The 22,372-nt window shown below is 36.4% G+C and overlaps 2 protein-coding genes across 4 annotated transcripts; both read right to left on the reverse strand.

The window, feature by feature from the left end:
* Window positions 1-688: 688 nt before the first annotated feature.
* On the reverse strand, window positions 689-9,997 carry LOC144962733 (solute carrier family 66 member 3-like). Of its 3 annotated transcripts, none has more exons than XM_078895936.1 (6): window positions 9,087-9,997; window positions 7,263-7,345; window positions 6,009-6,081; window positions 5,421-5,487; window positions 4,320-4,440; window positions 689-1,975 (listed from the first exon to the last, which is right to left on the reverse strand). In XM_078895936.1, the coding sequence occupies exons 1-6, from the start codon at window positions 9,269-9,271 to the stop codon at window positions 1,824-1,826; spliced, it is 681 nt and encodes a 226-aa protein (XP_078752062.1). In that variant the 5' UTR covers window positions 9,272-9,997; the 3' UTR covers window positions 689-1,823. The 3 variants fall into 3 exon arrangements, with proteins under 3 accessions (XP_078752062.1, XP_078752064.1, XP_078752063.1); XM_078895938.1 differs by having other exon boundaries at window positions 9,083-9,997; XM_078895937.1 differs by having other exon boundaries at window positions 1,849-3,092.
* Window positions 9,998-14,859: 4,862 nt separating this feature from the next.
* On the reverse strand, window positions 14,860-22,166 carry LOC144965198 (uncharacterized). The gene is made up of 3 exons (XM_078900280.1): window positions 22,061-22,166; window positions 19,249-19,479; window positions 14,860-16,300 (listed from the first exon to the last, which is right to left on the reverse strand). Exons 2-3 carry the CDS (start codon window positions 19,477-19,479, stop codon window positions 15,779-15,781), a joined length of 753 nt encoding a protein of 250 aa, XP_078756406.1. The 5' UTR covers window positions 22,061-22,166; the 3' UTR covers window positions 14,860-15,778.
* Window positions 22,167-22,372: the final 206 nt, after the last annotated feature.

Raw genomic sequence — 22,372 nt, forward strand, 5'->3', positions numbered from 1 at the left:
TCTCCAAGGATACACTGTCACGTTGGATTAGACTTATCCTAACCAAGTCAGGAGTGGATACTAACATATTTAAAGCACACAGCACACGATCAGCATCTTGTTCTTCAGCAGCTAAGGGTGTAGATATATGGCATGTACTTAATACGGCAGGATGGAAAAGGGAGTCTACCTTTGCTCGATTCTATAAAAAGCCCATTGAATCTCATTCGGAATCTTTTGCAAATTCAGTACTATCCTCAAAACCTGCCCTACTTTGAAATCTCCAAGTGGCTCCTATCAGCATTAAAGTAGACGGAATAATTAAAAAATTATACGAGTCTTACCTTGGGAAGACGAAGTATGATGATAATTATTCCGTCTCTTAATGCTGAAGGAGTCAATTGCCCTTCCCTCCCTTGCCCTTACTATTAATATGATTATAATTCTATATTGAGTATTATTGTTGTTTTTCGGTGAAATTGTGCTATATATTACACATGTGTAACCTATCGCGGGATAAGTTCATAGAGTACTTAGTTTAGTTGTGTATTATCATTACTACACACTTGTTGTGGGCAGCTTTTTCGGAGTTAAATAGTGATCACGTGACGCAGCGCTTCCTCCAATTGACTCCTTCAGCATTAAGAGACGGAATAATTATCATCATACTTCGTCTTCCCAAGGTAAGACTCGTATAATTTTTCAATTATACACATTTGATGAATGTTTCGGGCATTAACTCTTTGTCAGTAGAACTACATGCTAGTAAAATCGGATTATAACAAAGATTATCTACATGTTAATATATCTGGTGCGTAAAGAGCCCTCTCTGTTTTCCAGTTACACTAGTATTGACAGAATCCGCCACTTCAGTATCCCTTCATAGCAGAGCTTTGTCAGCTTAAGTATTCAATGTGCTCTTTGGGGCCATGTTTAATGTCTGGTCATTCTTATTATTTATCAGTTCTTGAACATGAGAAATGTCGACTCGCTATTATTTCAAATGCTATAAGACAATCCGTTTTCTGGTTAAAGATATAATCATAACATCTCAAGAGCACTTTAAAAAAAAAATATATATATATCTACAACAGTACTTTAAGGGAATGGCAAATTAATGTTTATTTCATTATAATTTTCATCTCCCCCACCACTTCCTTTCAAAGCAGTATCCCATATCTATTTACTCGCGTCTCCACATCTTATTGAGTCATAACAATGCACCGATGTGGTAAGTGTGTGTCCAGAGACAAATTGGTTGAGAAATGTGTCTTCAAAATTTTGCTCACATTCGGTCTTGGGTTGCCAATAAATAGCGGAATGTTTCAACTCATTCACGTAAAAATCAGATTGTTTTTTTAAGCACATGCATAATTAAGGAATTATAGATTGTATTTAAAGTGGTAATCTTACTAAAAAGGATGACTAATAGATATTTACTTTCGATATACAAAACTGACAATGCTTTTAAATATTTGTTCACGCTTTTGTTATTCAGATCTGTGCATCACATGATTCCAGCCGCCCTAGCATAAGATGCTGGTGACTAAGGATGCCAATTTAAACGACACGCTAATCAAAACTTTATTGTCAAGTTTTGGAGACTCCTCTGTCATTTATCAGATTAGTAACATTCTGTAATGGATTACTTGTGTGGATAGTCAACTTCTATCATATGCAACTAAGGCCACATGTAAGACTCATGCTGATCCATACAGGTGTTCATTAGTGAGGAGGAAACACACTTTCCATTTGTTTGTTAGTTTGTTTGCTTGCTTCTTCAAGGCGGCTCCTACCATCTGCCATTGTAAAATGGTCGAACTCGAAAGATACATATTCAGTATTTATGACCTTCTTCTACGTTGTCTTCTTTGGTCTTTGATACGGTTATAGTAGACGATGGAGGAAGCGACAGCTATGTCCAGAATGGTGGCGAGTGAGGTGTTCGAAAGCATCAGGAGATCACCCGTCATGACCGTAGTTGTCACCACTCGAGCTGGAATTGGAAATCAAATTGGAATCGTTGATTAATGGTATTGGAAAAATTTGTATCAGTATAATGACAGTGTTGATGAAGACCAGGAACGATGATTCAATCATGTTGAATCCCCAAATTATGATGATACGATATGTGTTCTTTTAGGACTTTCATTCTTACAAAGTGAAAAATGATATAAGTCAGAGCAAAATGTCTTCCGCATTTTGTTACATCAAAAAGTTAAATGATAAGTCAGCAACAAGCCAAATTACACGAATAAGCATCGTAAAAATTCCGACACACAAAAATTGGACTTCTTTATCTTGCCTCCGCACAAACATCTTTAACTAGTCAAATTTGAGATATCCACGAGTTGTTTAGTTGTTCGTATACATTAAATAGAAGAATTAGAACAATGAGTATTTAAGTACTTGACTTGTGTGATTTCGAATCATGCGTTGAATGAAGGTACTATATTATTTAAAGTTGGACTCGCCGCTTGAAGCAAAATGTTTGAAGTTGTCTGACACCGCTCTTTATATTTGTGTGACATTCATTACTTATGTAATGATATCCGTCACTCAAGTTTTGGATTTTGGATGGTTTACATGTTAGTCTTCGCTATCATCAAGTTGAAATTTACAAACAATAATTGAATTGTATTTGCAAAGCTTCTTCCTTCCCATACCACAAGTACTGTCGTCAGAGTACTTTAAAATGTCATATAGATAATGGCTGTTTATTTTTTCTTCAGAAAAGTTACATTTATCATCAGGGCGTAACTCTAATCTCAATTATTTACATATGTAAATTATTTCACTTATTCACGGTACTAAAGAAAACAGCTGTTTTCATATCGATATTTGGCCAATATTGAAGCTTCTGAAGTCTGGAATATTGTTTCAATATTATATCGACCGTTAGACGATGCGCTTTTTTAAATGGGATACAAAGCGTTCTTTGTCAATGTGAAGCGAGTTTAATTAGCGTCGCCTTCGTCGTTGTATGGTTTGGGCTTTTAGGTAGTTGTAGTAGAAGATGGCTGTGACAAGGAATACGTCGAGGACAGTGGTGAATGTGATGTTCAAAAGCATTAGAATGTCGTCAGATGTTACAGCAGTTGCCACGATCCGCACTGGAATTTGAATATGTAACAAATTAATGATTAATTAGATTGAGTATTGCCCAGTAAATGAGTAAACACTTCTACACTGATTCATGATTGATTCAAGTATTTTATATGGCCACGAAATTTTGTTAGCTGCCATGTGCATCTGATTAATTGCATTGTGATATTATGAACGGGGGCATTTTTCTTCATTAAAATTATTTTAATTGGACGACACATTAATTTTAGGAAATTGAGATATTGGAAGATCAGAAAAAATGTGCTGCTTAACACACTCGACCTTTGCTCAGTTGTATATGAATCGTATGGTCTATCAACTGAGTAATTGGACTCTCCTGGCTATTAGGCCCTCCTGTTTGAATGTTGGATATCTTGTAGATCGGGCACCACGTCTTTGTGACGATCAGTATGTTTGCCCTGTTAGTTAAAGATTAACAAATGATTTCCAATCAAAGCATTTGTGCTTTCGAGACTTTTCATTTGAGAAATGTCTCATTCGGACTTTTTACTTATTGCGCTGGGGCAACACGTCTATTTCATTCAGCATACCGTTATAAGAGTTTCAGTCGGTTTGCCACAATTGCACAATAGATACTACACGCCAATGGCGGAATGATCATAAACTTCAGTTTCAAATGTCTCATGCCAAGGCAGCATCACATTCTCTATTTTACCTCGATAAAAAAAAATTCTCCTGAATTTTATTTTTGTTTCCTCTCCGCGTTAGTTGAAACAAATGACAGTGAACATCTCACGTGTAGTGTATTGAGGGAAAAACTGTCGAGGTAATTTGCTATCTAGATGGTCTGAGTACTAACTGAGTACCTACTGTTGTTAAATTAAAAAAAGAATAGGCAATCTTAGGTCGGGAGGCATATGTCACAGGGATATGTTCTTTTATGCATTAAAAAAAGATCAAACAATATTTTTTTAATTGAAAATTTATCTCTGTATTAGATGTGTATGTTTATGTGCTAATCTATGTTGGATCTGTATTGTTAGTTATAATGCAAATGCATTTTCATTTTTGGCAAAGATCCTGGTATGGTGACTTTTATTTTTGATCTCACATTAGGTACAGAGGTGCATTTCTATTATTACTTATTCCTGTTCTTTCCTTTATCTAGATTTATGGTCTATCTTTTCTAGGCAGCGCTTAAATGAAAATGACCCATGTGTGTTGCCAACCTCTAAAATCAAACAAAATAAAATGTCATATAAAAAGTGACGTACCCAATGCCATGTAAGACAATAGAATCCAGGTAAGAGCACTCAGACTTCCAGGGTTTCCCGTATCCACGACCTTCCACAGCTGGATTGATTTGCTGGTCGTAAGGATCACTGTTGTTGAACCCTAGAAATGATGTTGAAATAGTAAGTGCGTGAGGCTACTGATTTAGTGCGGCTATGTGGTCTTGCGGTATGACACTCGCTTTCGGATCGGAAGGGTTCGAGTCGTCGCTCGGCCCATAGTTGAAACCTTGGAAAAGTCTTTTTACTCACATTCTCTCATTGTATTCGGGTGTGAAATTAGTACCTGGCCGTTACAGCTTTGTCTCTGTCGGAAAAAAAAATAATAATTTCGCCTCATAGGCGTCATGTCTCGTTCTACTTGTTACTTGTTGCTGTTGGTCAGGGACCATTTGTAAAGCGCTTTGAGCACGTCTAGTGGATATGCACTATGTAAAAGCTCAAATTTCTAAAAAAAGATATTTTTGGACTATGATATGTGCATTTTTCTTATACCGAGCTTTCTTTAAGTTAACTTATCTTCACAATATTTAGGGACAACATTATAAGGTCACTTCCATTGTATTTTGTCCAGAAGGAGGGATATACGGAGGTCAGAAAAAATTCTGTGGTAATGAAAGATCATCCAAATTTCGATTGTGTTTGACTTGTGTGCTCTTCTGGGTTTTAGAGCCTCAGTTCGTATATTGACCTTTACCGTATGCATTACATTATGCATCATTGATTTTAAAAGTAAGCAAAGCGTATAGAAAACGTTCTAAAGTAGCATTTTTTTAGAAATATGGGGGGGGGGGGGGAGGGGGAGAGGGGGACAACCCCCCCCCCCCAATAAACAAACAAAAAACCATTTTAAAAAAACAGCATAAATAATTGTGCATTTAAACTGAACTATATATAAAATAAGATTAATGGTAGATTATAGATTATTCAACATCCTCCCCGCCCCTAAAAGACATCAGTGACATCGACAACAACAACAACAACATAAATTAATCATCCGTTCCAGTTCAGTCAACAAACCAGAACACTAAAAGAGACTTTCTAAATGCCAGGCATATTTCCAGCAATGATTAAACTACTTACAATTAAGAGAGACATGATGAGATCGGGGAAACTCCTCGTGATCACGAGTGTGAACATCACCGAATATCTTATCTTTTGATAGGAAAAAAAATGTCATAGGATCGAAAGATGGATTAACCCTCTCCTTACCGGCCATTTTCAGAATTTTCCCTAACATACCTAACACAAAAATATATTTTTCTTACTCAAACAGGAAAACACCAATTACATTCTAAACATAATATTATTAAGCAAATTGAGCTCTACAAACAGTTTCAAGGTTTTATAGCGATGACAAAAAGAAATTGTGTTATGTAAATTGAAATCAGAATGAGAAATTATTGTTTTTTTCGTAACAAATGTGACGATTTTCCTAAGGTTGATATGGAAAGGGTTAGATACTATAGACCTATTTCTTGGGTTTTTAAAATAATGAATATAATTGTAATTTCCCAGATGTACATCAATCGCCCCCGTCCCCCCCCCCAACCACCGCACAAAAGAAAACAACAACAACAACAACAAAACCACCAAAAAAAAAAAAACCCCAACGGAATCAATAATATATATTCAATTAATTTTTTTCCATGTAACCGAATAAAAGGATACACGATCAGCTTTGGGATGATATATTTGTCAATCAAATGTCTGTTCTTTAATACTGTATACACAAGGACGACATCTGTGGGAAAGAAGATCACTTATCGAATTTGTTTGAGAATTCCGTTTAGTTTAATCAATTTTGTCCTCTAATACAACAACAACCTCAGCAAAATGATGATGATGATAATAATAATAATAATAATAATAATAATAATAATAATAATAATAATAATAATAATAAATAATAATAATAATAATAATAATAATAATAATAATAATAATAATATATAATAATAAATAATAATAAATAATATAATAGATATATAATAATAATAATAATAATAATAATAAATAAAATATAATAATAATAAATAATAATAATAATAATAATAATAATAATAATAATAATAATAATAATAATATAATAATAGAATAATAATAATAATAATAATAATAATAATAATAATAATAATAATAATAATAATAATAATAATAATAATCTTGGGCTGAGTGGTAAAAAGAAAAATGAATAGAGGTGGTGATGTACACTGACAGCCTTTTTACAATTTGGTCATAAAACTTTATCTTCATATATCGATCGCCAGCTTGTCGACAATTTTTAAACCCAACGCTTAAAAAAGGTCCTTATACATTTTTGACGACTTAGCTTTAGTTGACATCGATCGATAAACGTACGTTTTCTTGCCAAAATTCAGAAAATCATTTACCAGTGTACGATAAAGAAGCATATTTGATTACTAAAAGTTGATGTAATCATTTCGGAAACATGTTAGTTAATTTTAAAAAATTGAGCTTATATATATATATATATATATATATATATATATATATATATATATATATATATATATATATATATATATATATATATATATATATATATATATACATAATAAAATATATATATATATATATATATATATATATATATATATATATATATATATATATATCCACTTTGCTCAATGAACATTACAAGGCGTCCCTGACCAACAGCACCATGTAACATTGTAGAATGAGACATGACGCCTGTTAGGCCATATGACAATTTTTTTTTCCGACAAGGACAACGCTGTTAACGACCAAGTACTCATTTTACACGGTGAGAGAATGTGAGTAAAGAATGTTTTCTAAGGACTCAACTATGCGTAATCGAGTCTCCAACCCAGGACCTTCCGATCAGAAAGCGAGTGTTATACCATTAGATCACATAGCCGCACAAAACTATGATGTTTTTACCCTGAAACCACATGAAGACAATGTCGATGTAGGTGATGAGGGGATATTTCATCGCAACTTGATATGTCATCTCTATGGAATATCTGTCGAGGCAGATGATAGAGCTTGGGAATTTAAAATTGAAAATAAGCCAAAAATATCAACATGAGACATGAATTAAAAAGGAAATAAACTTCTTTATAGCATCATTCATTTTACGCAAAAGTGACATTCTTTTATCGGTTACAAGAGTTTATATTATGACATAAAAAGTGTGATAGATAGTTCGAAGATGACGTCACTCAGGTCTTTGTTATTGTTTTTTGCCATCCGCGTTTATGGGTAATTCTCACTAAAGTGTATTAACCAGACTATAAACGATCATGGTTACACACAGTTTTGTGTGTTGGCCAGTTATACTTCCGGATGGCAATGTTGTGAACTTCTTTGCCAAGTGCATACTATCTATAGGCGGTTCAACTTTAACCCCCTGCCGAAAACAAAAAACAAAAATAAACCAAACAAACAAACGAAACAAAAAAAAAATATATATATATATAAAAGAAGAAGAAAAAAAACCCAACCAAACAAAAAAAAAATAAAAAAAACAAACAAACAAACAAACAAAAACAAAAAAATAACAAAAAAACAAACAAAAAAACCCCAGAGAAAACAAAACACAAATGCCATAAATGAAAATCGAGCAAAAGGAAATCATTTGCGGTTTTTTTTTAAAGAGCGGGTTTAAAAAAAAAAAGTCCCTAAATAGCATTCTTAGATTAGGCTTTCCTCACAAGTGCCACGAACATGGATGCTGGCAGTGAGGATACTGTAGATTGTAGATGTTCTACTATAAGGATAAACCTCAATCGGGAAAGCATGAGATGAGACTTGGCTGTAAAAACTCAGCTGAGAAAATGCATACACATTACACATGTGATTTGATTATGGAAAAAACAATGAAGATGAAAAACATAAATCAAAATAGAAATAATCAAGTCAAAATAATGATTTTTCTCTCGACAGATAAAAGATAAAGACTTGCGGGGTTTTTTTTTTTTTTTTTTTTTTTTTTTTTTGAAAGAGCACAAATCCTAATGGGAAAATTAGATTTTTACGTGCGTGAATTTAGAAAGAGAGTATAACTAAATAACCAAAAAATAAAACAAACAAAAACAAACAAAAAGCAAACCAACAAAAACAAAAAAACAAAACTTGACCTTTTATAAAGAGCAATATCCACTAAACGTGCTCAAAGCGCTTTACAAGGGTCCCCTGGCCAACACTTAACACGACATGAGGCCTGTCAGGCGATATTATCATTTTTCGGACAGAGACAACGCTGTAAACCTCCAGATACTCGCCTTTTCCAAGGACTCAACTATATGCCGAGCGAGGCTCGAACCCAGAACTTTCCGATCCGAAAGCAAATGTCATATCAAAAGACCACATAGCCGCACAACTAAATGACCTGATATTAATCGATAGATTTCAACAATTTCTTTAAAATGAAGTTTTATTGCAAGCAATACGTTGAATGCATGATATTGTAATCAATTCTTGATTCAGCTGATTGACAGTAAATAACATTATAAATCATTAGCTTGATTTTCTCTCATGTTTCATGGTACAATTTATATTAAAATGAATGTTATAGATTTCTAAAAAAAATATCCCTTATCTATTAATTCATCAACCAGCGACAAAGACATTGCTACTTGTCTACTAGACTTAAAATATAAGAGATTGCCAATTTTATCGTGACCCAAGAGCGAATGTTTTTAACCTTTTTTTTTAACCAATTAATTATATTTCTTACGATATTGGACACAGTTACCTACTCACGAGGTGAATTCCAGCAGTAAACTCGGCATGCTGATACCAAGGGATGACCCAGAATGAAGAACTGCATAGACTTGGGGTGCTTTGTACCAGAATGTGAATAACAATACACTATAGCTGAGCACCTCACAGAACCAGATGAGATCAGCCTGATGTTCGGGGTTGCTAAAGCCAACTAGTCCACCCATTTTTCGAATGTAACTGATAGCACAGGATTTGTAAACACGATTTAAAAAAAAATTCTGTTGGTTGGTGATTTCCTAAACGTTTTGAGAATAATTCGTTCTGTATAACGTTCTGTAGATATTTTCTGTAGATATTTTAACGTTCTGTAGATAGTATAACGTCCTGTATATTTTAACGTTCTGTAGATAGTATAACGTCCTGTATATTTTAACGTTCTGTAGATAGTATAACGTCCTGTATATTTTAACGTTCTGTAGCTATTTTAACGTTAATGAATTGTCTGTCAGCACTTTAATCTAAATTGCCACAAGTTGTAACGCGTAAGATAAACGGCTGTGATCCAGTGAATGGCTCTAAAATATGACATTGTATCAGATAAACATTAGGTAGTGAGGTCATCAATCTGATTTATCTAAGGTTTAATAAAAGTCGCGGTGTTCATAACATATTGCTGTTACTCGTCTGTCTCTGAAAAAGTCACAATATTTTGTCTAAAATCAATTTCTTACTGTAATAGATAACATTGTCCAGACAACAAATTCAAGGTATTCATATATGATCTGAACAGATCGTTGCATTGTTGTGCTGAAAAATCGAATGCTTCAAAAAACCTAATTATTATATCATTATTATACTATAATAATAAGTCCAACATTCCAACACTTTACTCAGACTAATATTTACGACTTTAGTAATAATATATATTTTAGAACTGTGTATTTATTTTACATTCCGCAGCACTTCCGTTTTGTCAAAGGCTCAAAAAAGTGCATGCCAGAAAACAGATTCAACTGAACATGAACAAAATAAGAGGCTTCCTCACTCACTCACTATCCAACGTCGTCCTCATTGAAGTTGGCTGCTCGCACTCTGTGATGACAAAAGTCCACTTCCAATTCAGATCAAAATCGTGGAATATGGTGGCCCACATCCGTGCCATGTGAACGTTATCCCTTTTTGTCTTATTTGCACCTTATCTTCATAGGAAACGTCATGTTGGTCGAATACAGCAAACAGTAGATCTAAATTTAGTTTTACATCTTGATAAACTAGATAGTCATCCAGAAATGGAAAAAAAAAACTAAACAAAACTGAGCAAATTTACTGCAGTTCTTTATCTGTTAAAAAAAAATTGAGCTTTATTTAGCGCAATATCCACTAAATGTGCTCAAAGCGCTTTACAGGGGGGTCCCTGGTCAACAGTAACATTTAACATGTTGGACGGGTATGTCGCCTGTTAGGCGATATTAAAATTTTTCGGACAAAGACACCGCTGTTGACGGCCATGTACTCATTTTACACCTGAGTACGGTGAGAGAATGTGAGTAAAGAGCTTTTTCCAAGTATTCAACTATGCGCCAGCACGAGGCTCGAACCCAGGACCTTCCGATCGGTAAGCGAGTGTCATATCACTAGACCACATAGCCGCTTCAGTCTAAGATGCCTCTATAAGCAGATAATAATATCACGCTCTTTGGGAATATTCTGAATTTGGCCTTTGGTTTTTATTTCAAAAGACTCCAGTAAATTGGAATGGGAAGACAGCTCAGTATAGATAGTATGCGCTTGGCTAAGAAGCTCATAACATTGCCATCCGGAAGTAATACGGACCAACACACAAAACTGTGTGTATCCATGAACGTTTATGGTCGGGTTAATACAGTTCAGTGAGCATTACTTATAAACGCGGATGGCAAAAAACAATAACAAAGACCTGAGTGACGTCATCTTCGAACTATCTATAGAGGTCAGTAGTTTTAGGTGAATGTATTACCTGCCAAATTCAGTCCCTTGATTATTGGACAAAGAGGACAAAGACCTATCCACAAGGGACTGGTATCTCAGTGTGCTTTGACTTGTTTTAATTAATTTAGTTTGATTTTGTCAGTTTTGTTCACTCGTAGAAAAACTATCGAGCCCGAAAAACATAGTTTAAATATGTGCTGCTGTCCTGAATACTGTTCACTGTTGTGGTCACAATCAAGGGACAGAATCTGTGATAAACATGTTCACCTAATTGAACCATGTTAAATGTATCTTTAAAAAAAAAAGATTAAAATGCTCAACACTTCTTCTTTCTTCCTTTTTGAAGATATTTTCGTTTTTGTTTACAGTCAAAGCGGTTAAGTGTTCCCTTTGATCAGTTTTGAAGTACTTGATTGGATCTTAAGTAATCTTGCAAAATGTTCAGCCTTTTTCTTTACCGTGATTGTTAGTTTTTTGGTGGTTTTGGCCTTCCGTTACCATCATGGGAGCGATCTATCTTCATATAGAGTAGATTCAGGCTTACCGGCCCCACAAGCCTTATCTGTGGTCGTCTCAGAGAATGGAAGACTGCTGGCCAGAAATAAGACCAATGCTGTATAGTGATGTCGTAAAATGTAACGCTCAAGTGGCCGGTTTCAGGTGAACCAGCCGATTTCGCACCCTAAGCAGTCTTATCCATGTTCTCCGCGCAAAATGTTATTCGTGACATTTTGGTACTACCGGACACTTATGGAACTTTAAGGTCCAACCGGCCACCCATCTTGGTCAAACCGGACACCCTTCACGGATGTTGAAAAACACTGTTTCCTTTTGTTTTTTAAATAGTTTTCAGTTCATAAACAGTTACAGCAGATCCATAGGCTCAGTTGGTAAAATATCTGCCGGGTCATTGGTCAATTTAGGGTTCGATTCCAGCATTCCAAGGACATTGAAGAACTCTTTCAATAAATTGGCAGAATGTTTCCTTCCCCCAAGACGACTGCCATATATATTTTCATAAGTAGCTAGACTAGATCTAGACGTCTAGATAGATAAAAAAAAACCCGTTTATGTTCATTTTCAACAGAGAAAGACAAAAATAATTTATTCAAAACAATTAATAGGGTACATAATCATAACGCAAAATGTCACTAGCACAATGTTTTGTTATCGGAGCCGACTTGATAGGGGTGCTTGGAAGAAATGTCGGCAATGATGACTGAACCTCCGAGGTAGAAGGGAAGCCAGTCTCGTCGCAATTGAAGACGTTGCTGGGGGGGGGGGGGGGCCCTTGGTAATGTCAATGCCATTTGACATTAGCGATGTCCGCATGGTGTGGAACCACCCACGTATCTTTCCTTCTGATACCTGGGCGCGTTGTTCCCCAAGGGACATCGCTTTTCTCTCCCGCACCTCCCCCTTGTGTCTCTCCACGAATGCTTTGTACCAGTAATATCCTGGCTTGTTGTTTTTGAAGGGGGTCTCTCTGCCTTCAGCATTCATTATTCTTTGCACCTCCAGGCACAGCTGCTCCCTGTCCTTCCCTTCACCTGCCCTGGCACAGGCCACCATCCACTTGACTAGTTTCTTCTCCTCCTCTGCGGCCAACACTGTACCCTATGGACGGGGTATTTTCCGGCCATCTTGTCCATCAGGGTTGATTTTGGGACAGAGTAGGTCGCAGCGGCCTGGCGGAATGAAAGACTTTTGGTGCGGATGGCATCAAGTGCAGCATCCACACTCTTTTCAGTATACTTTGATCGCGGCATCTTCGTGCCTGTAACAATGTGAAAAAATTAACTTTATTTAGATATTTGAACTTCATTTCCATAGACTGGCTAGTCTAATAATGTAAATTTTCCTTTACAATGGTGAACATAATATACTTTTAGGGAGGTCTTCCGAAAGCTCCTACATCCCCAGTATTTTTTAATAATGTTCTCGTAGATGGTTTGGGAGGGGGAAAAGTTTTGTTTAAAGTCTCCCCCCTCCCAAACCCCCTACCCGAACATTATAAAAAAAGTTTCCCCCCTCCCAAAACATTATAATACTGGGGATGTAGGTGTAGATGCTTTCGGAAGGCCTCCCTAATTTTATTATTATAATAATAATTATAATAATAATAATAATAATAATCATCATCATCATGATAAACATAGACCAGTCAGCAGAAATACAAGGAAAGCATTGCAACAAATAATATTATAGACGTCTAGAATAATAATAAACAACTTAATCAACCCGGCCGGTTTCACCTGAATCGTTTAAATTTTCTTTGGTCAAACCGGCCACCCCCCCCCCCCCCCCCCCCCCCCACTGGAGCTAAAATGAAAACCGAACATCGTCAGACGATCTAACCACACTCAAACGATCCTAAAATAGCATGTAGTGCAGTGGTTGAGCTGAAACTCCTTAATAAGGACGTATAAATAGCTTAAATAGTAACTTCCTTCCACACCTTGCAACCCATAACAAAGAACGGGATACTTACGTTTTGTGAGAAATATCTCGATGTAAACACGATTCTTTGACTTCTCCTAGATTGCACTCATTGAAACGGCGAGAAAAACGTCACACGAGACATCTGCTTAGTTACTGGAAATATGCAACGGGAAAAAACCAAAAACAAAAGGAAATTAGACATCGAGTCGGGTAGCGTCCGGTTTGACCCGTGTCCGGTTTGACCTGAATCTACTCCAGTCACGATTTGTTGCTGAGCAGCGATTGGACGTTTCCCAATAAATGTAAACACACTGCTTTGATTATGAAAGTTGTTAACATATCCATGCTGAGCACAATCTCAAACTGTGAACATTTTTCACCATGTGGGTCATTTTGAGCACACTTTGCAATGTGACCAATGTCCTCGAACACATTATGGAAATGTAATGTCGATTATCCTCATTTATATTGAAAATTGAGTTGCCGTAAGAAATGCTAAAAGTAAGAAATGATCCAGTCGGTTTAACTATTGAATATTCACTTTCTTTTGCATCATGACGTAATTTTTAAAAATCAGTTTCAGGCTATTAAATGCCTTTTTGGAATGAGTTTACATAATAAACGAAGTCTATTCATTGATGAATGTAACTTCAGAATATCATTAATGTAGTGAGAGGCACAGTTAGTAGTTGATATGGGCTAAATGCAAATAAGAACTCAATAAAGACAATGAAATTATGCGTTTCTTTTACGCTTACAGAAAGGAAGAGGGAAAGAGAGGAGAGATAGGAAAGGGGGAGTGCAAGGGCAAAGAGGGAAGATGAGAAGTAGGAAGAGGAGGATTATGGAGAGGAAGAAGTGGAAGAGGAGGAAAAAGAAAGAAAGAAAGAAAGAAAGAAGAAGAAGAAGAAGAAGAAGAAGAAGAAGAAGAAGAAGAAGAAGAAGAAGAAGAAGAAGAAGAAGAAGAAGAAGGAGAAGAAGAAGAAGAAGAAGAAGAAGAAGAAGAAGAAGAAGAAGAAGAAGAAGAAGAAGAAGAAGAAGGAGAAGAAGAAGGAAGAAGAAGAATAAAGAGGAGGAGGAGAAGGAGAAGGAGGTGGATGATAACGAGGAGAAGGAGGGGGAGGAGGTGGAGGAGGAGGAAAAGGAAGGTAACAACAACAATAGCAAAATTATGAAGGTGATGATGATGCTGATGATGACGAGGAGGAGGATAGGGAGGAGGTGAAGGAGAAGGAGGAAGGAGGAGGAAGAGAAGAAGAAGGAGGAGGAGGAGAAGGGGAACGATGAGGATGAGGAGGAGGAGGAGGAGGAGGAGGAGAAGGGAGGTAACAACTACAATAAGAAGAACAAGAAGAGCAGGAACGAGAAGAACGAGAACAAGAAGATGAATTCGCACGATTAATTAAAATAGTCAACGTTTATTTATGTTTTTTTTTATTTTGCTTCAGTCTCAAGTAATCAATAACAACTATTTTAAAGAAATGATGTGGATAAAGTTGAATGAATTATTTAGACATCATCTAATTGTCTTCGTCTGGGTGGCTGTTGATCAGATTTAGGTGATTTACAAACTGACGGACGATACATTAAAATTGGCCTGCTGTGTTTTCATAAAGTCTCAACTGAAATTAGATAAGAATTTATTCCCCCCCCCCCCCCACACACACTTTTTCCCTTAAGTATTAGAACCATCCTACATTGGTGCCATGACAACAGAAAAAAAACCATGGTTAGACTAGGAAAGCAGTTCACACATACATTTATGACTTAAGCTTACATTGATAAGAATGAAATAGCCCATGGACAGTGGAAAAAACAAACTATGATTTACTCGTATAAAGTATATGCATTATTTCAATTATCAGAAATAACTTGGACGGTTACCCGCCTTGAAAATCTAATTTACGTCCTTTGGCAAAAAAAAGTCACCTCGTTGGTTTGTGTATTAAGATATCATAACTCAAATAAAAAAAAAAAAACACCTAAAAATTAAAAGATAGAAATTATGTTGTCTATTTCTTTGGTGAAAACTGCCAATAATGATCGTTTAACAAACGATTACATCCAAGTTTTAATCAGAAAACAAAATACAAAATGCTGTTATCAATTAACATTTAAGATATTTCAGCGAAAATAGCTAAACCTTTAATAGACTGCATTTATGTTACACGGTCTTGAGAACTTAACAGTGTCAAATACGAATGATTCCACGCTGTTACCTTTATCATGGCAATATTTTGGTTGTTCGGAGGGACATGTTTCTGTAAATTTTATAACCACTTTTCTCTAAGTAACAAGGCAGAGTAAGTAATTTTCAGAATTTACTCCTCGTTGCTTTCTTGCAAGACTGCTCTTGATTTACGTCGACGCCTTTTACCTATCGTAGGCTCTGGAGTTTCGGGAATTTCAGAAGTTTCAGAAGTTTCTCTGGACTCAGCGTCTGGTGACTTTTCTTCTGTCGCATTTGTGTGTGAGACTATTTCCGGAATGGCAATCCCCGAGGTTGTCTTCTCTTTACTATTTCCCCCAACGCATGGGATTGGTGTTATCATCGGTTTCATTCCACCCTGATGAGTCTCTTCCACACCAGACATATCTCTCGAGTCGTCGGCTTCATTAGCTTGCAGACCACAGGGTTCACACGGTCCGTTCTCCCCAAGTTTTGACTTAGATCCTAATGGCATTGCCTCATTGTGGATTAGACTCGGAGTGAAGAAGGATGTGCCTTGCAACATTGGTGCCGGGACGTCCTCTGCAGTATTCTGGTTTTTCTTGGATTGTTCAGACCAGGCATAATAGGCGAGCGCAGAGACTGAGAAAATCACCAATGGCACTTCTTTCCTCTGAAACAGAAAAAGGTATTACTTATTATGATCGTCAGAAGATTAGGGATAAATGTAACAGGGTTTTTCTTGACACAAAAACAGTGATTTAAATGACTTCATTATACTTTGCAACAAAAATCAAGCGATGCTGAGCTTGATCAATGATCGGATGGGTAAAAACTGAGGCAAAACTGGGATTGGTTCTGTATCTTTTTAGCATGGTCCATTATACACCATTATTCATATCAACCCAGATGTGAATGAGTACCACGGTATAAGCAATGCGGGATATTTTGATATTATATCTATGTATTGTCATTGGTCTGTTCATTGATAAAGCTAAAATATTTGGGGTAAAAGGAGTATAAATTCAGTACAATACAACGAGGACAATGTGATCAAAGCACAGCATTTATGAAGTAGAAATAGTTGTATTTTGAACTCGAGAGGCCGGGGCGGGGGTGGTTAACATATGTTCAATGGTTAAGTCCATCGTTAAAACAAATGCTTTGTTACTTTGATTTCTTTGTTTCTTCTTTTTATGTTGTACGTCCGCGCGCGTAGATGTTTATTTGTGCGTGTTTATTTTTCTGGAGGGATGATTTTTGAAGCTCACGTTGAAGCTAACAAAACATTGAGTCAATAACTTATAGACTACAAAGTCAAAGAAATGATATCGATTTCTATAGCTTACTTAATCAAGGATATAGATATAATAGGAATAGAGAAAACTCAATAAATGCGTTTTTTAAAGTTATAGAATTAACAAAACTCTGCTAGAGGAATTGCCCTTCATTTGTGGACAACAATCTTCCAGATTTCTCTCGATTCTTTACCTCTCACCTCCATTGCTACAATCAGGGAATTTAACCAGGCGGTAATCGTGTATTACAAGGATTATAAAGACACATTAAACTAGGATGCCAACAGTTTTCCTTTTTTCACCGAGCTCCTATTGCATGTTAGAGAATTATACCCAAGGTCAATAGGGAACAAACATGCGATGTCAAAAAAAAAAGAAAAACCCAACAAAGAACTGGTTCCAATCTCATTGAAAGCGTAAAACCACTCTTTCAGAGGACTGGATATATACGTTGTGTGAATTAATCTGCTGGTTTCAGAGTGATGGCATCTTGTTTTCTAGTCAAAGAAATGCTGGTCATCTTAAAGATCATCCATTCTCACTCCTTTACGTCCTGTAATCCTAAGAATTTGCCTATACATCTTGATTCTAAAATAGATATACCACTTATGATTCAATATGCAACATATTCATTATTAGTCCTCTGACGGACTGGTTACACGCACACTTCCAAGTGATTTAGAACCGGAAGAGTAGAAGGTGGGACGTTACGACTTTTCTGTCCTATTGTAACACCAAATAATTTGTTTCATAACATTGCATCACTTTCACAACCCCCCCCCCCAAAAAAAAAAACAAAAAAAAAAAACACTCTAAACAAAAATGGAGATGTCACACACACACACACATACACACAATCACACACACACACGCACACATACGTACACACACACACACACACACGTTCAGGCACAAAAGTATTTCCAAATTAAAAAAAAAAATGAATGATAAGAATAGAATTTGTGACACACCTTCAGACGTGCCCGGGCAAACACTGTTGTTTGTTTATAAACAATAACATGAATGGAAATCTACCTCTCTCTGATCATTGCTATTGTTTTTATACCGCAACATGGGTGAGAAGTGATCACACGATTTTCTCGATCATATTATAGAAACGTAAAAGTTCACACGTAGTTTTCTGAGTTTGTTCTATAGATAGTATGCAGATGACGTCACTCAGGCCTTTGTTATTGTTTTTGCCATCCGCGTTTGTGAGTTGTTCTCACTAAACTGCATTAACCAGACTATAAAAGTTCATGGTTACACAGAGTTTGTGTGTTGGTCCGTTATACTTCCGGATGGCAATGTTGTGAACACCTTGGCCAAGCGCATTCTATCTATTGACCAAGCGGTAGAACAATGGGTGTTTTACTTAGACACATTCTATTGATAGGAAAACATGTGTAGTTGCTATGTTTACCAATCATTGCCATTGTTTAAATTATAACGATTGTCCGAGAGGCGTGGTTATCTAAGTATCTATTCTTTCTCATGATCCTCGAGTTTTCTTGTATTGTAAATATGCATGAACGGCACACCTGCTGTACGGATTTTAGATGTTAAGTTAACATTCATCGAAAGTCAAATTTGAAACCTCATATCAGTAATAAATTTCAGTGGTTTATTGTATAACTTAAACAACAGTAGTTTCAGCGATCTTCGCTTTCAATGAAAAAAAGACTGGCGAAATGAGATCAAAAGGGATCCTTGTGGCACAGCAGTATGATCTTTGCTTTGTTTCCAAAATGTTCTGAACACGATTACCGCCGCTCTCTATGGCATTGTACAAGTCACATCGCCTCGCCCATATTGCTTCGCTGCATTGAGTTCCAGTCTTCCCTTGAATTAGATCTTAATGACAACTTTTCCCTTGGAATGAAAAAAAGAAAATCTACTTATTTAAAAAAAAAATCAAATGTGCGATTATGTGGTCTAGTGGTATGACTCTTGCGTTCAGACCGGAAGGTCCAGGATTCGAGACCCGCTCTGAGTGACGCAGATTATGTCCCTGGAAAAAGGCTCTTTACTCACATTCATTCACCGTACTTAGGCGTAAAATTATTTGTGTTAACATCGTTGTCTCTGTCGGAAACAAATTGTAATGTCGCCTAACAGGCGCCATGTCTCGTCCAAGTCCTAGATGTTATGTGTTGCTGTTGGCTTGGAATGCACTGTCAAGCGCTTTGGGCACATTTAGTGGACTTGCTCTATATAAATGCTCTATTTTTCTTTTAAAGTCAGTAAAAAAATGGTACTTAGCCCAAACCACCGTAGAATCCATTATAGCATACTAGTATTTCATTCCAATACATTAATTTACCAAAACATAAGCGGCAGTGACATCAGAGACGGGTTTTGCAGCGCTCTTCAACTTTTGTTTTATTGCACCAGCTGACTCGGGAGCAAAATTTCTCAATGCCTCCGCAAAAGCACTCTTGTCTGCCAAGAGCGGCTGCTTGCTCTGATGGAATCGGGCCACATGTCTAGGAATTCGAGACCTCAGAGCCACGGATAGATGTCTTGAAGCTGGGACTAGAGATGACAACGCCATCTGTTGACAAAAAAAAGATGGAACATTTATTTGTTTAAGCAGTGAAGAAGAGTTTGGATGCAATGAACATTGTGTTAACCAAATCATTCACTAAAACACGAAGCGGATTTTGCGTAATGTATTAAGGGCTTTGTGCTTACCTCGGTTCGTAACCGGAAGGTAGCAGGTTCAAGTGCCGCTGTGTGTAGCGCACTCTTGTTATTGGAAAAGACTATCACACTTTCTCACTATACTTGGCTGAAAAATCAGTACCTGAAATTAGTAATTAGTACCTGCTAACAGCGTTTTCCCTGTATAAAAAAAATATTATTGAGCAGGAAAACGGCTGAGTGACTATTCAGATCTTGTCTTCAGGTCATATTTTTTTGCAAAAGACAGAGTGGGCCAATCACCGCGAAATTCCCAAATCCGTAATATATTAAACTAATATTAAATATAAGTGTTGGCTATCTTAGTCGCGAGTGTTTTTGTATTTTCTAAATCCGTAATTTCTGATGATGACGCATTTTATTCGCAAATGGGTCTGGAACAAAACCCTGAATTTATATGAGTTTGATTTTGAAAATGGTTGAATGTATTTTGATGCTATTTTCCTCTTTTATTGTATTTGTTAAATGGCCTTTTTTTCTTTTGGTAGTCTGGGATCTGAATCGCTGCTGACGGATTTCTGAAATATTTTAATTCGGGACATTGGTACTTTGGGGGTCTCTGATTGACACTTGATAACACAAAACACTAACCAACATTGAATCCTTTGCCAGCTTTTTAATAATTGATTATTCATGTATGCAATTTTCCACTTGATTACAATATTTTGTGTCGTCGTCTCCATGGAAACAAACAGTGCACATCGGCCTCAATCCTTATCGTCATTCTATTTATTTCGCTTTAAAGTTTTTTTAAGATTGAAAAAAGAAGGATGAAAGCAAGATGTTTCAAAGTCGAGTGGATTTTGAGCAACTCTTTGGCATTTTGAGTCTTTTGGCTGATGTCTGGACGAGTCCAAAAAAAACATCAGAATTGACGTTGTTGATCTTCCTAAAGAAACCCAAATCATACGAGTAAAAGTTCTTGGTTGATAAACCTATGTTTTTAATCATTCCATCTACCCTCACTTTAATACCATAGGATATGAGAGTGAAAGTGTCTGGCCATAACGTGGTTAGTTGTGGAGACGTTTCATCTGCACCATCATCATCTGCTTTTTGCACTTCTATGAACACGAGCCCAATATTCATTCTTCTATGAATCGCAATGATTTTTACTAATTTAAAAATAAAAGAAAAAAAAAACAACCAACAAACAAACAAAAATAAACTTAAGTTTTTATATATAGAGCAATATCCACTTAACGTGCTCAAAGCGCTTTACAAAGAATCCCTGACCAACAGCAAAACATAACATGTAGAACGAGACATGACGCCTGTTAGGCGATATTACAATTTTTTTCCGACAGAGATAACGCTTTTAACGGCCAGATACTCATTTCACACCTGAGTACGGTGAGAGAATGTGAGTAAAGAGCCTTTTCCAAGGACCTAACTGTGCGCCGAGCGAGGCCCGAACCCAGGACCTCCCGATTCGTAGAGCAGGTGTCATACAATACCACAGCCACGCTAGCCAATAGCATTTTCTTCGGTAGGCCTTCCGAAAACTCCCCGTGCTGGCATTTCTTTCAATTTGTATTTCCGCGTAGATCTTTTCTCATGCGTTTATTTATGGGAGACCTTCCGAAAGCTCCTCGTGCTAAGGGAAACACGTTCTTGGGTCTATGGGAAACAACTCAAGAATTCCTTTAACTAACCTTATGGAAAGATAAAACTTAGTAGAACTAACCCCACGATGAAAAACAAAAAATCTTAGGACATTTACTACGACCTAACTAAACCCGACTAGAAAAAACCCTCAGACCTCGAGCTAACCCTTACAGGAAAAAAAAAACAAAACCCTAGGACTGCTCTGCACTACCTTTCTGGCTGGCGGAGAACCAAAACAATAATATTAAAATTAATATTAGGAAATTTTAAAAGTTTACTAAAATTGACAAATAGGGACTCTTAACCATTGCTTCATTGCATCTAACTTTGAATTTTGCTAGCTGAATTAAAAATTTATTTTTAAAAATTGAGCTTTATATAGCGCAATATCCACTAAATGTGCTCAAAGCGATTTACAGGGGGGTCCCTGCTCAACAGCAACATTTAACATGTAGGACGGGACATGCCGCCTGTTAAGCGATATTACAATGTTTCTGACAAAGATAACGCTGGTAACGGCCAGGTACTCATTTTACACATGAGTACGGTGAGAGAAAGTGAGTAAAGAGCCTTTTCCAACGACTCAACTATGCGCCGAGCGCGAGGCTTGAACCCAGGACCTTCCGATCCGAAAACGAGTGTCATACCACAAGACCACATAGCCGCACTTGAGGGAGGCCTTCCAAAAAAAGTTTTCCCCCTCCCAAACCCCCTACTAGAACAAGAATACTTGGGATGAAGTAGCTTATGGAAGGTCTCCCGTCCTTAAATTTATAACATGGAAAATAACAACAATTATTTAAAAATAGTAATTTATTTCTTACCTCTATTTTTTTTCCTGTTCAAACAAATACAAAGACTTAACGCCAATATGGCCGTGGTCGTTGAGTTTTCCTTGACGATTACAACAAAGTACTATTGACGTTTGGAATTTGTGCGTCCTGAACATCCGTCTTTGTCTTTGTTTTTCTTGCACACGATTTCATTTTTTTTTGAACGCGTAAAAGAGCAATGCAAAAATAAATTTTCATTTTGTTTTTCTTTCTATCTATCTAGTCTAGCACACATAACTTCTTATATTTTATTTAAGTCTAGATATATATTAACAATTTTGAGCATTTTATAGCGTAATAGCT

Source organism: Berghia stephanieae, chromosome 1 (genome assembly GCF_034508935.2).
Source record: "Berghia stephanieae isolate SIO BIC M18660-M18661 chromosome 1, UCSD_Bste_1.3, whole genome shotgun sequence".
NCBI classification, from domain to species: Eukaryota; Metazoa; Mollusca; class Gastropoda; order Nudibranchia; family Aeolidiidae; genus Berghia; species Berghia stephanieae.